Genomic DNA, 18,572 nt, shown 5'->3' with positions numbered 1-18,572 from the left:
GGCAACTAAAATTTTAAATCTCCAACTTCAACAGATAAAATCTCCCAAGGAAATGCTCTCTACTGGACTTTGTCATTATTGTAAAAACCTGGTCATTGAAAAAAAGGACTGCTACAAATTAAAAAGGTCTAGTTGATTACAGCTTTCCAAGAGCCAAGGGTCAGACTCATTCCAATGATGGGACTCCAGAGAAACACAGGGACATTTCTCATTCTACCATTAAATAGGCTGGGGTGAACTACTCTCCAGATTGGGGACAAATCCCTTATAACATTATTTGGCACAGGAGTTATTCTACTGGTGCTTAACTCCATTACTATTAAACAGTCCTTTCCTTAGAATAAGACATTTATTAAAATAGTGGGGGTCTCAAATAAAACACATTGTGTCACTATTTTTAAATCTATACCCTTTCGCTTGGGACCTTTGCAAGACAAACATCCATTTTTCCTTGGTGAACTGTCTCCTATTCATTTAACTATGTAAGATTTCCTAGAAAAATATCATGCTGCCATTTCTTTCTCTCAAAAGGAGAAATAACTCTTGAGTTTGAATACTCAGAATTTAAATCCCTTGACTCTAATCCCCAAGAAAATCCAAACCCCTTTTCTTTCACATGTAATTTAAAAATCAGGGAAGATCAAACTTCAGATTTATTCCAATATTCAACTTAGTGTTCCCTACTCTATGGGGAAAATCCTCCTTGAATTTAGGCAGAATTCATGGTATTCCTCCCCACCCAATTAGGATCCTAAAAGATACCTCAAAACCTCCCCCACCCTCAGAATTAATCAATACCCTCTAAACAAATAAGTATTACAGGACACAAGACCTATTATAGAAGGGTAAAGCACAGGGGTTTACTATCCCTTGAACCAGGTCCTTGTAATACCCCTATTCTACCTGTAAGAAAACCTAATGACCAAGGATGGAGCATTGCCTAAGATCTCTGAGCAACAGACAACATTGTAATTCCTTACCATCCTGTTTCTAATCCCCATACATTATTAGCATCCATCCCTATATGAAAGCAAATTTTTCACAATGATTAGTTTATGCAGTGTATTCTTTAGTACACCAGTTGATGAGGCTGGCTAATATCATTGTGCCTTTACATGGGAAGGATGACGATTCACCCAGGGTTAAGGCCCCAGAGTTTACTGAAAGTCCTCACAAACTTCAAAAGCAGACCTAGATGATATTAATTTTTCTGGAGCCTCCACCTTACTATCATATGTAGGTGATTTACTTCTCTGCTCACCCTCCCAATCGTCCTCAAAATAAGGCAATATTTACCTGTTAACACTTGTAGCAACTAGAGTACACAAGGTCTCTAAGGAAAAGTTGCAGTTTGTTTCAACTCAAGTCCAATATTCAGGACATTTAATGTCAGAACAAGGGTGACATACAGATCCTGATAGGCTTCATGGTATCTTGAATTTCTCTAAACCTAAACCAAATGCCAACTATGGTTTTCCTTGAGTTACCTGATTGTCACAATTGAATTCCAAACTTCTTAATGGTTCAGCCCCTATATTAAACAACACTAAACCTGACCCCATTGTTTGGGAAAATCAAGATGAATTGGCATTTAAAACCCTGAAGGAAAGCTTAATAAATCCACCTGCCCTTGGCTATCTAAATTATCAGTCTCCCTTTAATATATCACAAAGAGGGAGATGCCCTTGAAGTAGATACCTCAAAACATGGGGCTACCAATGACCTTTAGGTTACTACAGCCAACAAGTAGAACCTGTGCTTAAGGTTACCCCCTGTCATGCCTTAGGGCTATCCCTGCTTCTGTCCTGGAAAAGACCACTGAAGAAATAGTCACTCTTTGACTATTTTTGTGCCTCAGGCTGTCAAAGCTCTCTTTAACTCACACCATACCCAACACCTTTTAGCAAGCTGTCTTCTTATAAAATTCTCTTGCTAACTGCCCCTCATATCACTCTTGCTTGTTGTAACAATCTCAACCTTGTTACCTCTCTTCCTTCTTTCATGGACAAAATCCCCCATCACTGTTTGACTTTGACAGATTAGGTATTATTATCATTAACCCCTTGTGATGACTTACAAGAAATCCCCTTGACAAATGTCGACTTCTCATGGTTTATTGATGGCTCTTGAAAAATAAAAATATTGTCTGGATACGTGCTTATCAACTCATTTTGAAGTCACTGAGGCTGCACACCTACCTTTGTCCACTTTAGTCCAACAGCTGAATTACATGCTCTTACTCAAGCATCTGATTCTAGCTGATGATAAAACTATGAACATCTATATCAAGAGTTGATATCTCTTTGCAGTAGCCCATGATTTTGGAATGTTATGGAAGCAATGAGGTTCCTTATTTCCATAGAGACAAAATGAGAAATGGTCCTTATGTGCAAAATATATTAGATGCTATACTCTTGTCAGCAGAAATATTATTAAAGTCACTGGGCAGTCTGAGTCTGACTCTGGAAGCCAAACGAAACTACCTCACTGATGTTTCCACAAAAAATGATGCTCTTATGGGATCCACAGACCAAACCTCTGTCATTGTCCAGAAAACACTACTTCCCTTGGTGATGACCTAAGAGAATTAACCAGGGAAATACAACTGGCCCCTGAAAAAGAAAAACAAAATTGGAGATCTAAAGGCTATTAGTGTCATGAAAAAAGGAAATTCTGCTTTCGATCCAATAATAAACTGGTCATGCCAGAAAACCTAAGATTTCTATTAACTACCATATATGAATTAAACCACTGGTCAACTGATAAAATGCTAATGTTCCTGAATCAATATTGGTGGGGAAACACTTAGCAAGGCTGCAAAAAGTTCTCATCTTGCTCGTTCCATCTGTCCTAAATTTCATCCAGGGAAACCCATCCATAGTACCTCCAGACATTTTAGTTTAACTTATGGACCATACAAGGTTTGAAAAATGGATTTCATACAATTTCCCTCATCTTATTGATGTATGTTATAGTAAAGGTTTGCATGTTTTCACATTTGCAAGCTTTCCCATGTAAACAGGTGACTGCCTCTTCTGTTGCTAAAATCCTATTAGAAAAAATTATTCCCACTTGGGGAGTCCCCCTTGAACTTCATAGAAATGGGGGAACCCACTTTTCTGGCCAAATAAGTCTGGCCAGTTTTGTAGCACTTTCATGGTGCTTTTCATCCTTAGTTTTCAGGATAGGTTAAATGTACAAATGGAATTATTAGGATTCAGTTAAGTTAGTTGAAAAACTCCCAATATCCTGGCCAAAAGCATTACTATTGGTTAAGGCTTTCTTCAGGATGCATAAATGTTCACCTTTTGAAATAATTACAGGGCAGCCAAGCACTTAGCCCCTACTTGTTTTGATCCATAACTAATAAAGAGAGATATATTTCAATTTTGGAGAGACCTAATCAAGTCCATAGAAAATAATTATACTCTGATAGAAGAGTTTTTCCTTAGTGTGCTCCTGGGAGATGAAGACATCAAACTTCATCCCTTACAGCCAGGGGACATCATCTACTGGAAAAGTGCAACCAAACTTCAAGGAATAGACTCCTAGAATTCATGTGTCACATCTAAAGAAAACCTTAAAGCATGAATGGACATGTGCATTAACTGGTGACTTGAAATAGAAAATTTCCAGGGATTGATGTAGACAACACCTGAAGCAGACAGCTTACCCAAGACACTCAGACCAGGCTTGCCCTCAATTTTTTTTTTCCTCTCAGTCTATAATCTTCATGTTTTAAAAGTAATGGGAAGGGAAAAATCTAGGATATCTCCCACTAAATATTTGTAACTACATTATTTTATGCAACCCAAATGAACAGGAATTCACTCCCTGTTGGAATCTAGAAGACTATGCCATCTCTTCCATTAATGTATCTCTACGGTGTGGCCATGATCACTGAAATCCCATGGTATTTCATTAGGAATTGACCACTAATCTGATGAATGGTGTAATTTTAGCTTACTTTTTCCCTATAAATTTTCCAGACCTCAACCAAATCTCACTTACATGAAGTAATATAATTCGGTGCTTCAGACCTATAGAAATATAAGGTGCTCAGATAACCATTCCCATAATGCTAGTGAACTAAATTATCATGTTCTCTGAATAAATGATTTGATTTCTGATCTTGAGGTCCCCTCTTTCATTCCAGGGAAAAGAATCTGGGCAAAGGGACCCAACTATGCTTTATCCTTAGAAGGCATTGGGTATTTCTCTTTATGTGAAAGAAACATATATTCCACATGTGGGACTGTTGCCTCACTTCTGATGCCAAAATTTAAAAAAACTCTTTCTTTTACTGCTTATAGACTTTACCTGGGGTCTTTGTCTTATCAACTTAAAAGGACAGACAGGAACCAAGAAAACTGTATAAATTTGAATGGACGCTTACACATAACCCTATAGTAAGTAGAAAGGGCTCTGGGTATGCTTTTGTCGGAGCCTATTTACCTTAGATTGGAGTAGCAGACCTTGAAACAACAATTTACAATCTTGCTATAATTATAACAAAAGAAACATCACTCTCAATGTTTCTATCCAAGCTTTCAGATATAAAAAAAAAACCCCAGAGAGCCTTGAAGAAATGTGTCTGCCAAACTGCAGAGCCCTAACTAAACCTTCTCACTGCCCAGGCATGGGGGAACCACATCCAACTTGGAGAAGACTATGGCGTTCATGTCAGTAAGGTGTAGAAAATAACACAAGAGCTAAAATTAATGAAGGACAATGTCAAGCTGATAACAGAAGTTGGCCAAGATCCTAGAACTTGGGACATTTTTGATCTATTAAAAACAGGCAATTGGGGAAACAGGTTGAGAAGTACATTTCAATCAACAGCTACCAATTGGTTTCTGGTCTTCAGTTTAATCTTTTTAATTAAATTTCTACTGTTTTGTATCAGTAAACAAATGCCTTCTTCCCAAATGTATATATGCTTTTTCTTTCAAAGGCTTTCCCTGAAACTCACATGACCACGGCAACTAAACTCTCTACCTTAGGGGGCCATAAAAGACTCTTCATTTTTCAGTCTTCTTGTTGAAAAAAGGTCATTGAAATTCCATATCATTTCCCCCTTCTGCGGGACAGAGGATGGTCCTCAGCTCCATGGGACATACAATACAGTCTATCTATAAAGAACTATACCTTTTACAATAAATATGAGCAATGCTGGCATGTCATAACTGACCTGTGATGCTTCTGGGAAGGATTTTGATCAAGAGGGGAAACTGACAGAACTTCAGTCTAAAAATGTAACCAGAGCACATAAATTCTTATACACATGCCCTCAGGAAAACAAAACTTAAGGACTAAGACACCAGTTTTCTGTAAATAACTGATTTATGAAACACTGATAACAATATAATTTTTTTGAGTAATAGGGAGTTGGTCAACGGTTGTGTCATATCAACCATGGGAAGTTTTATTTAGAGTTGCTAGGGCATAAACAAGAAATGACCCAGGTCACGATGGTCTCATCAAATTAGTTAAATGGATATTTGTTTTTAAGAATAGCCTGGTTTTGTCTTTTGGGGAATTTTCAAAGCTGGTCTACATTTGCTTTTGCTTTTAACTGACTCTAACTGAAGTCTTCCCTCTTTACAATCCCTGCCCATAAATACAGTCTACCCCCAAGCCCTTTACAGACTAGCCTGGAGCTTGCTATAGTTTGAGTGTTTTGAACTGCAATTCCTCTACTATTCCCAAATAAACCCCACCTCTTTTTTTTTTACAAGCTTGAGGTTGCCTTAGTTTACCTTCTTATTTAGGTCGACAACTCTTAGTAAAAGCACATATTACCATTTCAATGCCCAAAGACTAGAAAAATCTAGTGTTTTCTTGGAATAGACAACAGGCAGTAATGACTATCTCCAAGTTGCCAGCAACTCTTTGAGGAATTAAGTGATTATCATTCCTATAGTTGGGGGAACTTAATTTTATAATATGCCTTTCTAGTTATTTTTGTCAATATCAAAGTCTGTATAGTGATATCCTTGTTACATAAAGCAAAGCTGAAGTCAGGGATATAGGATGACTTAACTAAAGACACTTAGTTATAAAAGCAAAAAAGTCTATTTGAAGTTTTAAAAATCATAGATAAGTTGATATATTAGATTTATGGGTATCACTGAACATTTTTTCCTGAGACATTTATCTATAAGAAACATAAGCAAATTAAAACATCACCTCTACAGCTTCCCAGGCCCACTTCCTGTACTTTGGATCATGAGTCAGTCGCCACATGTACATGTAAGTCTCCACAACCTCTGGCCGTAGGATGTAGTATTTTTCATTTTGTCTTGTGGCAATGGCTTCCACACCACCATCAAATCTGAAAGCTTCTGGTCCCAGTTTCATAACTAAATGACATGTGATGGATGACAAGCATTATTGTGCTGAACATTTAGTGTCTATAATTTAAATGAAACTCAAAAGTACTTTACAACAATTAAGAGATGCCAAAACAATCATTTTAAGGAACAGTTATAAATATCATATAATAAACAATATTCAAAATGCTTTTAAAATTTAGTCATCTAGAAGAGCCCAATTTAGAAAATGGTAATGATTCTTTATTTTCTTTAATTTAACCACCATTTACTGAGCACCCATCGGGCAGGTGTAAGGCACCACAAAACACCTTATCAGCCAACCAGAAAACCAGTAGTGAGAATGCTAAGCCATTATGTCACAAAAGGTTATTTGATCTTTGTACTTTTAATTCTTATAAAGAAATAAGCCAGACTCATAATTTATTTCATGTAGATACTAGGAAATTAATAATGTTTATAAAATGCTAAGTTTTTGTGCCTGGGGACAGAGACTTTTACCCAATGTTATTTACTTAAAGCTAGGCCAATAAATCAAACTGGTTTAAACCTTTATGGCCTGGATTTTTGTTTCTTGACAAACTAAGGGGAGACATTTTTATATAGAAAAGCAATGCTTCTTTTCCTTTATGATATTAATCCTGATCATCAAGTTTTGTCAAGCACAGTGGATGTTCTGTTGATGGCAGCAAGTACAAAGTTCCTTACTGAATGAAATAAAAGCATGTAGGAATAGACTGTAAAGGAAGAATAACATATACTCACATGTGCGATTGTAAGATTCATGACAGGTCCGGGCAATTTCAGCCCCAAGTTGAAGGTAGTGTTGTGTCAGGCCTGCAGGAGCGTCATCTGCCCCAAGTGCAAACATGCCCCCAGCAAAGCAGGTCAGGTGGCCCATCTTGTGTTCCAAGAGGCCGCCTTTCCACTCCGCGATGTAAGTCAGCCCCCTACTAGACTTGCGGATCAAGTGAGTCTCAATTGCCTGAAAATAATATTTATTTTTAAGCATTTTGTAATCTCAAATTTATACAAAAACACTCACAACATTAAAAAAAGTGAATAAAACATCATTTACAATTTGAATTGTGTGTTATAAACCCAATGCAACCTGATGTTTTATGTTAATGTTAAGTTAATGTTCTCTGTATACTTTCGCTAGTCTATGCCTTATTAGTCTGGCTAGTTAGAATTCCTGCTGCTGGGCCAGCCTCGCTGGTTCCCCAAAAGCTGTTCCCTTCTCAAAGATGGGCACTCATGGAGTAGTAATGGAGGGTTTCATGAGTTTCCATTTTTACAACGGAGAAAAATATCAAGCACAGGCCCCATGGGGGATGATGAAGAGAGTATATAAGTGCATAAAGCAGAGTTTGGCTGGAATTACCCTTCCGTTTGTTCTCTTGGGCTTGGATACAGAGCATAACCAAATGGGAAAGAGGAGCTGTTCTTCAGCCTGATTGCTAGGCTTCAAATTCCAGCTCTGACCCTTAGTTTAGTATCTGTGAACTTTGTGGGGAATTTGCTCACTGTATCCCTAACTCTCAGCATCCTTGTCCATAATGCAGTATCTATTGAAAAAACAGCAACATTTTGTTTATAAAGCATCAACACTGTGACTAGTCCTTGATAAAGGTTGTTTATCATCACAATTCATATCTCCATTGTGATAATACTTGAATTAAGTTCTTCCCTAATAATTCTATTAAAAAACACATTAGTATACAATGAATAAATTTAAAAAATAATAGAGACCTGTGATTTTGTGAGAAATGATAATGTTTATGACAGTGATTCATAAAATAACTTATTTCTGCCCCAGGACTGTAGATAGAGAAAATAAGCCTTATATTTTATTTCATTTTATTTTATTTTTAAGCCTTATATTTTAAAAAGCAAAAATGAAATGTGTTTGGAATTACTAATTTCCAATTTACTGTAACAGAAAATTATTTTCCCCCAATTACTTCACAGAAGGGGAAGGGCTATGACTGTGTCTATAACTGTTACAGTATTATCAAAATAGAGGGGTTTTTAGGAAGAACATTTGAGAATAGTAAACACAAACCAAACTTGTGATATAGAAGAATAAATGAAAATGAAAATACAAGTAGATAAAACCTTTCCTACCTTTATTAGATATAAACAAATGAAACCAAGTTGGTAAGAAATAAATAAACACACTACTGTGCTCATACATGTGTTTAAGCTAATTTGATTGATGGTCTTGTTATTACATTAATATTTCATTCTTATTTAATGCAACTGAACATTTCAGCTCTTTACACTTCTCATAGCACAAATTGCAATGAAGTCCTTCAAGCTGATACTTGTTCATCACCCAAGAAATTATTCTTTCTACATGGCAAGAGTTACAGCTTTTGAGTATGGATTAGAGAAACATTATTACACTGTTATGGGTCCTGAATAAAGTACTATATTGTTTTTGGCATGATTCTGGCCAAGTTGATACCTCTTGAAATAAATGACAATAAAGTTCTAAGACCTTCAAAGCAATGTTTGTGTGGCAGTGGGAAAATGTAGATAAATATAAATGAGGAAAAACAGTTTTTTAGTGGCTTTAAAGCCACAGAGAAGTGATTAGGAAAAAAACGTATCACACATTTTGTGATCTCATCCTCACATCTTTGAAAACAATTAGTTTGATAAAATGTTTAGAAACCTAAATGTCTACTACATCACCTGCCCAGACCCCATTTGCTCCAGTGCACCTGATGGGGTAAGCATCCACCACTGTGGATTCTTAGTGTGGTCTCCAGATAAGGCCATAATAACCAGTTGGAAGCTCAGTATTTTCTAATTAAAACAACCAAAGAAACATTCCACACTGGGATTAAATGTTTTGCAAAATCCACTTGAAGCTAAAACTGATGAATTCTATCTCCAGTATCTGAAGTGTCCACAACAATAATTGGAAGGGATACTCTCCTTGATAATTGTTTTTAAAGTATGACTTAGCATAAAGAAACTTTGCTAAATAGGATGTGGCTAATTCTTAAATCAGAAATTTAATTTTCTTAGCTTTGCTTTCTAAATTACAAATACACAATGGATTGAAAGTGTTTTTTTTTTTATTAGAAAAAACAGGAAACATTTTGTTTTATTTGTTCTTAATGGATTTTCCAGTCAGTGATTTGTCTAAATATATTAAAAGCTGTGGGGGTATAGTTCTGGAAGCTGCAGGGAAAATATTTCAAAGAATATTTTAAAGTTGCCTTTCCTAGAATATCAAGATCTTAGGGGGCCACTTGTAGATTAAAATAGTTAAAATCTCTGACAGGATAGTGATTTTAAAATATGACATAATGCAACCATACTATATGGAGAAGAATTCCCCAGGTTAAAACTGGAAACTTCATAAGAAGGAAGAAAAATAAACCTAGAAGAAGCCATGTAGACTATATCCCAGTTTGCCTTTGATGTTCATCATGTGCTTTAATTAAGGCTGTGCTAAATAAAGGCCAATGTTCTAATCAGGTGTTCTGCTTTCTATATGTGAAATAGTAGAGTTGTATCTGCTCAGTGAAGCCCTCTATTGACCTTGGGAGGGAGCCAATGTAATATGCAATCTGGTCAACCACAGCAAAGCAAGCTGTATTATATTTAGATAAAAAATTGGCCTATGTCAAAATCACCCAGACCTCCTTTTAGGGGGACCAATTTTAGAATAATGGATACATCATTGGGATTACAAATTTCCATTTTTCTCCCCTATGAATTAATACTCCCAATTATAAAAGAATTTCTGAGCATTCACTGAAAAGATCAATTTTATGATGATTTAGCCATAATTTTACATTATTTGAGATGTTTTAATAATTATTATTTAAAAATATGAGTTACCACATAAAATACTTACCAATCACAAATGTACTTGATTCTGTTAAAAATTTTGTTCCTGAAAAGCTGCATACATACACATCAAGTATTTTATATAAAACAATTTTCTTTCACTTTCAAATTTTACTTTGAGTTTTGATTGAGGGTTAGTTTGCTCTTATACTGGCTACCTCCCATAGACTTTGCTAAGCAGTTTCTAACTTATCTTACTAATTTATTACCTATAAAGAAAGATTTAAATGTAGTATAGAAATTCTTACAAAGAAATCCATACTGATGAGGTAAAAAGGTACAAATATTAGTTTGAATTTGGTTTCACACTTGAACTTTATGAGGTTCAGTTCTTTATCTATAAAACTAGGTAAAAAGTAAACTATTATGAAGAAACAAACACTTCAATTAAAGTATCTACTTAACACATTACTTAGAACACAGTAAACAATTCAACAAATATTTGTCTCTTTGCATTCCTCCTCCATTATAAGGGATCTTAGGAAACTGGTAGTGATTTTCCTTTAATATTAGTTCAGTTAGTTTGGATTTTTATTTGATAGTACTCTCATATTTCTTTGGAGATAAGTTTACTTCAAATGGAGGTAGCCATTAAGATTGTCTATAATCTTAGATAATTTCAAATTAATTTTCTGAATATAAATTCAGGACTTTTTCCTCTCCATAATTTTAATAGTCACTATAAGTAGGGAACTCATACTCATTGAAGAAAAACACCTCTTTATCAGATATGTGACTCTTAAGTGAGGTTTGAACCATGGAAAAAACTTTTAATTGACCTATAGAACTAAACACATCAAATATAAATGCTATTGTTATAGTTATATTAGCAGATACTGAACTCTACCTAACTGGAAATGTTTTCTAACCTACTCAGGTCATATTCCATTTTTCCATTAAGGCTCAATTAACATACAAGTTAGAATTTAGAGTGGCAGAGATGATTTAAATATTGGGTTTACCTGAACAGCATCAAAATACATCTTCTTAGCTTCTAGATCTGTCTTGTCAGACATTAACCAGGCCTTCAGCAAATATTCATAAAAGCTGTCTCCAAGTCCTCCAACTGATACATGATCTGCAAAGAGAAGGAAATTAATTTTAGAATGATTCAGCCTTTAATCCAGATAATGCAGCAAAATCACATTAGCAGCTAGGATGCAAAACTCTACAGTCAACTGCAACTCAATGTTACATTTAAATTCCAACAAATCTTTCATTTTCAGAAAGATATCATGAAACGAGCAGAGATGCTGTTAACTAATATGATATACTCTAAATAATTACCAGGAAGTTTTGTAAACATGAAGATAAAAAATACATATAATCAACCCTAATTCCAAAAATCTCTTTCTCAAGTAAAAACACCAAATTAAAATGTTTCTCAGTATATATTCAAATACATTTTTCATTGTTTTAGCTCTCAATAATATAAACTGTGTCAAAGTTATGAGTATCATCAAATCTTAAAAAACTGACTTGCAATAAAACAAGGTCCTCAGCTTCTTGGGATTATTATTAATATTTGATAGTTTTCTAGTGTTATCAATCTATAAAGTCAAAATCCTTTGGTAGGGAGGCTAGTAAGAAAGAAGATAGGGCAGGAATTTTTCTTCCTAATACTACATTCCTACCAGCCTCCTCCATAGCCATTCATTATACCAGATCCACTACATATATTACCAACAATCTTGCAACTCTTAGGGTAGATATCCTCATCAAAAGTGAGAAAAGAGGCTTAGAGAAGCTAAATGAGATATGACACTGGTAAATGTCATCTGACTCTACAGCCCGCACAGGGTTTTCCTGCATTTGGAACTGCTTGTCCTCCTCTATGACACTAAATGTATTCTTTCATGTACTGCTTGAATTAATACTTTTATTTTTCAAGCATATTTACCTATAAAAACAGAGGTTTTAATTTATTTTAAGTATTGTTCCTAGAATTCATAGAGAATTTGAACATTGATAAGATACCCTTATTTTGGAAAGATGCATTTTAAGTTTAATGATATAGAACTAATTTTATCAACCAATTAAAAAAAAAATAAAACCTTTGCTGACTTAGTTACATAAAAGTAAATCAGTTTTTATATAGCTTAGCAAGACAATTTTCTCCTGACACTTCGGAGGCCCGGCGTGATCTCAGTCTTCTCTGTGTCATCAGCCCTGCTCTACAAACTCTGCCCTCTTGCTAAACAAGAGCTGTATATCTTTTGGTCCCTCAAACCACCTTCCCACTTCAGAAATGTTGAAAGCATGGATCTCTCTGTCTGACCCTTTCCCCTTTATTCAGTAATTCATATCTGGGATCAAATGCTACTCCCTCAAAGAAGCTTTCTCTGACGCCCCTAGGTTCTCTCATTATATACTGTTTGATAGCACACATCTACCACACTTTGCAATTTCATAAAATGGTGGGATTACTTTTATGTCCCTTATGTGAGATTCCAACCCAGGAGGGCAGGGACCAGACCTATTATGTTTCCCAGTCTCCATTAGCCCTCAGAAAGTATCTTGCACATAGTAGGTACTTAGTAAACAACAGATGAACAAAGCAAAATTTTTGTAAGTCAATCTTAATAAGGACTACACATACTCAAGGAAGAAGGGCGATAGTTTTAAGTAATTAATTATGTGATTTTCTTGTTGTAGAAAGTCCAGAATTATAGCTTTAAAAAAATTACTGTTTTTACAATTGTAAAGCTGATTCCTAAGATAGCAGTGCTTGAAGTGACCTTTACAGTTTCCTAAATAAATTGGCAACAGAAACCTCTGACATTTACAAACTAAATGGACTAAGTACTATCTCATCAATAATAAGCCCTGTTGTCATAAACATGATTGCAGGAGATGAATATAAGTGATCCATGGTACAGCAAATCACTGTCCGGTTACTGTCAAAACAACAAGGACTTAATTAAGTAACAGGAAACGATGGCCGTTATCCAGACACGTCCTTCAGAGTTAAAGCAACAAGAGTTGAAAAGTAACAGTCAGAAGCAGCTTCATTTTCTCTCCCTTCGGGTTATGCTTCTATAACGGATGGAAGAAGCAAGTTTGGGCACTTGATTTCTTGAGAAAGGAAAAAGGATTATGTAATTCTTTATTCTAATTAATTTTGTACTAGTTTATTTTCTATATTTTAAATTTCCTGCCTGCTAGTTTTTCATATTTGGAAAGAATCAAAATAAAGGAACATAGAGGAGAAACAAGAGAAAGCCTTGTTGATAATTAGACATATCACTTACTATGCTTCCCCCATGCCTGGATGACTGTGCTGGGAACAGTCCTGTGTAAATAAGTGCCTTAGTGGATGTGGGAGAGAACGTGCTTGATTCTATCAGCAGGAAAGGAATGCCTACTTCTAGAAAGAACATATATGGTATTTTTATTCATAAATATTCTAAAGGTAATGTGTCCTATATTCACTAAAATATGCTCTTCCCTCAAGGGGTTTATTTGCTCTTTTTTTCCTGAGAAGAATAGGTCCTATAAAAAACTTCTAATAATAAGAGAACAAAGCCCATAGCAAAAGGATGAAGACAAAAAGGATTAAGTACTCAACATCTTCATTTTAAAAAATATTTTGTACACTTCATCTGAATCTGAACTCTGTTCTCAAAGCAAATGCTAACGATGCTAATGACATTAAATGTACATTAGTGTTGTTACATTATTCAAAGAAGGGTGGTAATTGCTCTGTCTATAGACATGGATCCACATAATATATCAGTGATGAGGACCTGATGCTCTCTCTGAGCCACAACTGAGGATAAGGGGCAACTGTTTAAAAAGAATAAATAGAACCTTTCCTAAGAGCAGAGGGAGAAAGACTGATTGGATACAGAATTCATGAGTACTCAAGTTTACTAAGTAAACACCTACTGGGTACAAGATACTGGTGCTGGGTTAACAAATGTGACTAAGACTAAGTCACTACCTTCAACAGTTTTGGATCCCTAGGAAGATGTGTGTGTGTGAATCATTAGGAAAAAGATAATGATAGAAAAGTATCCACTGTGCTGGGGCATGGGAGGAGGAGGGTGGGGGGGTTAGAGGTGGAGAGGGTACTAACAAATTCCAGCCAGGGTCTTGAGAAGAAGGTCTCCTAGAAGAAAGGGTGATTGAGCTGGGCCTTGGTAGAATTAGAAAGGGCTGAGGAAGCAGCACAAGCCACGATCTGGATATGGCCAAGCAGTGAAAAACAAGTGTGTCTTCCTTGTGGCTGGAACACAGAATGGGGTGGGGTGGGGGAAGGACAGACACGGGACTCATCAACCCTGTTTGTTTTTCCAACAGGAAATTGGCGCATAAGCAATCCAAATATAAAGGGCTCTTTGTACCAGGAAACATGGCCAAATATATAGTATATTGGTGACCCAGAAGGAGAAGCTGGGATGTTCCAGTACAACTGAATCTTTCTGTCCCTCTTCGGAGCGACTTCTTAATCTTAAGTCACAGGAAGAAAACAGTAAATCATAGAGACTTTTCTTCAACTTTTGAAATCTTTCATGAGAAGGAAAAAGCTAAAAGCACTTGTCCATATTTAGTTATCTTGCACTTAGCCACTCATGTTCTATTTCATGCCAGATACTCTAGTGGCCCTCAAACTTCTTAGTCTCAGAACCCCTGTACATTCTGAAAAATGAATAAGCACCCCAAATAACTTGTTTATGTATTACCTATTAATATTTACCATACTGGAAGTTAAAGTATTTAAATTTGAAATATTATTTATTTATTTAAAATAATGATAATATAACCATTATGTTAACATAGTTTTTTAATGAAAATATGTTGTATTTCACACACAAAAAAAATTAGTGAAGACTGACACTGATTTACATATTTGCAAATCTTTTAAGTATTTGCCATACTAGAAGACAGTTGGATTGAATCTGCTCACATTCAATCTATTGCTATATGTTGTTTGGCTGAAATATATGAAGAATATTCAGCCTCACACAATTATACAGTTGGAAAAGGGAAGACTATTTTAATCGTCTTTTCAGATAATTGTGAATATTTTTCTCTGATACAGCAACAAAATTTGACAAGTGGTTTTTTAAAGGTTAAAGGTCTTCGAAGGTTAGTTACAATGTGGAATCAGAAACCATAACAATGAATTTCTGTAATGTTACATAAAAACCCACTGGTCTAGTTTGCAAAAGAATAGATATTTTCCTCGCACATGATTCTGTAATAGCATGCACTGGTCATTTGAAAAATACACGTTTAGTGAATTACGCAGATCTTCCAAATGTTGGTGCATTTCATTATACAAAATCAAAAAACCGTATTTGTTAATATCACCACCAATCTCATCAGAAAAGTCTTTACGTGTTAGTTAAAGGCGTTAAGGTCATGGTGGCATGTATATATTTCCCAAAATTCTATTTTTCATTTACAAGCTCCAATTTTGCCATTGGCATGAATGCTGTCAGTTTTCCTTGAAGTGACAGGCTCATTTTTGAGAATATGTCTACCGATTACCCCAGTCTGAATAACCAGTTTGCCTTTAGTTAGTCTTTAAAAATGATAATCCATTAACAGTAAGTTTCTAGTGCAGCCTGCAACTCAAACAAATCATACCAGTGCTTTTCTATGAGACAACAATTATTTATCATGTGGCAAAGAAGTGTACTCAATGGTTGAGATTTACTAGAATTAATATTTTCTTTTGCTTCATTGAGAACATTTATAAGTGAAACTGACATGTTTTTATTTGTTATCACCTGTAGTTCTCACTGTGGCTGCAAATAGTTTTACCCATTATTGCTTTTGTAACCTAAGTGCAAATGACAACACAGTGAAAGAGGCAGAAAGTTGTAGTATTATTATGAAAATAGCTTTGACCTGTGGATAGAAGGTCTCAGGGACATCCAGTAATCTGTAGACCATACTTCAGTTAAATGGCCACCTTGATTATGATCTTATGGTCTCAATAGCTAAGCTATCCATAGTCATTACAGACAGATTTCAGCATGTATTTTTTCTTCTAAATTATTCCATAAGAAAAACACTTCTAAAGTAACAGTGAGGCATTATCATCTAAGAATATCATTTTAATATAAAGAAAAAACTCAAATTTGAGTAGAAATGTAAGGCATCACTAAGGTGCTTGGCAGAGCCAGGCATCTTCCGTAGTGTCCTTGCTCACAGACGTTGTGTAATCTACCACTGTTTTTCCAGATCTGCTTGAGAACATTTCTTTCAATTATTCTGACTTGTTATACCACTGGTCAAAGTTTCTAAGGATCTCAAGTGAGGGCTTCTGGCATAATACTTTTTCCTAATCTAATCTCCTGGCAATAAACCTTTTTCTGTTGTCTCAAAATTAAGTAGAGAATATATCCTGTTTGTTCTTTCAATTTCCCAGCCCATAAAGACTGAAGGTCCTCTCTCATCTTATAGCAAGCAGAAAGAGAGAAAATGTTTGCAGTAGAGTGACCTAGCTACTCTGTGCAAAACCCTGACAGTCATTAACACAAAGAGCCATTTTCTTTCTATGCAAACGATCAGCTTGATACAGGCAAACATCCCCACACTACCCTGACCAGATCTTTCCTTTCTGATTAATAGTTTAAATGTGCTGATTTGTCACCATGCTCCAAGTTGTGCTTGAAAAATAAACAATCTAGTTCCCCGGTAACACAGTCTATCTTATAAGAAACCTATTATATTAAAGAGACCATGCGCCTTTTCCCCTTTTCTAAACATTTCCCCAAAAGATTTGTGCTTTTCTGTGCTGCTTCTCTCTGTTACTGAATAGTGCTGGGTACCAAAAAAAGCTAAAACAGTGCTAATCCTTTGACTTACATTGACCCCACTGTCCACTGCTGGGATTCAGATAGTTAGGGTAAAGGCCTTGTGGCTTTTCCAGGTTGTTCAGTACTGTTCGAATATTCATTACCTACAACAGAAAATGATATGTTACTAGGAAAATTAAAAAAAATGATTCTGGTGCCATTCTTCTCGCTTTCCTCATTACATTTTTCCATGTAAGAAAAATAAATTACTCAGATGATATAGAATTAGAACAAGGATACACCAAGTTACAAAAATAATAGCAGTAAGAAACTACAGTCACACTACCCTATGCCAGACACTATACAAGGAACTAGGGACATATCGGTGGATAAACAAAGTCTTTGCCCTCCTGGAATTTGAGTTCTACTGGGGTGAGACACAGAATAAACAAATAAGTATGTCAGGTGGTGATAAATTCTATGAAAAAAACACAAGAGTGTAATGCTGTGAGGAGGTGAGGCTGTGGTATGCTGGCCGGGATGGTTTGCAGAGGCCGATGAAGGAGTGTTTGGGCATAAACTTGAAGTGAAGGAGCAGGACAGGCAGAAAACGAGGGAGAGCAACTTGAGCAGAGGGAGGTGCAAATACAAATGCCTTGAGAAGAGGCTGGGTTCGGTAAGACCCCTGAGGCCAGAGACGAGGAAGCAAAGGAGACACAGAAGAGAGAGGTAGCCGGGGCCCACCCTGTGCTGGCCTCAGAGGCTGTAGTGAGGGCTTAGATTATTCTGAGTGCAATGGGAAGCCACTGAAGCCTTCATTTTTACAGGATTGGTTTGACTGAGGGGGCAAGAGAAGAAAAAGAAGGGGTAGTTGGGTGGTTACTGCAGAGCCTAGGTGAGAGATGATGGCAGCAGATGTAACAGGAGAGAGACAAAGGATTTCTTGATAGTTTGGACCTGAGGTTTACTGAAAAGAGAGGACCCAGGAGGACCTCAAGATTTTTGGTCTGAGCCGCTCAGTAAACTGCAGTGCCAATTACCAAGATAGTGAAGGCTGGAGTAGAAGCAGGTGTGGGGGTTGAGTCTGGGCATTTTAAAGTAGGAGCTGCCTTTTAGCTCTCTTACAGGAAATGTAGAGCAGGCAGTTGGAGAGCCTGGAGTTCAAGGGACAGGTTGGGACTGGAATGATAAATTTGGGGTCAACAGCATGTAGATAGTATATGAAGCCATGAGAGTCGATGAATTAATGTAGACAGTGAACATAAAAAGCAGCAGCCCAGGTTTGAGTCCTGGGGATTTCTGGTATTAGAGGTTGGGGTGGTGAGAAGGATCCAACAAAGGAGACTAAGAAGGAGTCCCCAGTGAGGAAGGAGCAAGCCAGGCTGGCGTCGTGCGCCTGCAGCCCAGTGCAGAGCGTGTCTCATGGCACAGAGACCAAGTGTGCCAAATGCTGAGAGGCTGGGAGAGGAGAGGTGATGGTGGTCGCTGGACTGGGCAAGGTGGCGCTTATGGTTACTGTGACAGGTTGGCTGGGAGAAAAGCCCAACTGGCAAGCATTCAAGAGTGTGGGAGACAAGAAAAAGTAACAGAGACCATCTTTCTAAGCAAGAATTTATAC

The 18,572-nt window shown here is 36.4% G+C and overlaps 1 protein-coding gene across 3 annotated transcripts in view; it reads right to left on the bottom strand.

Annotated features, from left to right (window-relative positions):
* The window catches only part of MAN1A1 (mannosidase alpha class 1A member 1), a 243,382-nt gene that overhangs the window by 76,759 nt on the left and 148,051 nt on the right, over nt 1-18,572 (bottom strand). For all 3 annotated transcript variants that reach the window (XM_057489310.1, XM_036925067.2, XM_036925066.2), the window contains exons 7-10: nt 17,025-17,118; nt 11,165-11,280; nt 7,098-7,317; nt 6,190-6,362 (exon numbers count right to left, since the gene is read on the bottom strand). In XM_057489310.1, the coding sequence (XP_057345293.1) occupies nt 6,190-6,362; nt 7,098-7,317; nt 11,165-11,280; nt 17,025-17,118 (603 nt within the window). The remainder of the gene's footprint in view (nt 1-6,189; nt 6,363-7,097; nt 7,318-11,164; nt 11,281-17,024; nt 17,119-18,572) is intronic.

This window comes from Manis pentadactyla, chromosome 12 (genome assembly GCF_030020395.1).
Source record: "Manis pentadactyla isolate mManPen7 chromosome 12, mManPen7.hap1, whole genome shotgun sequence".
In the NCBI taxonomy this organism is placed as follows: domain Eukaryota; kingdom Metazoa; phylum Chordata; class Mammalia; order Pholidota; family Manidae; genus Manis; species Manis pentadactyla.
Note: the sequence above shows the minus strand (reverse complement) of the source record. Positions and strands in the feature narration are given on the sequence as shown.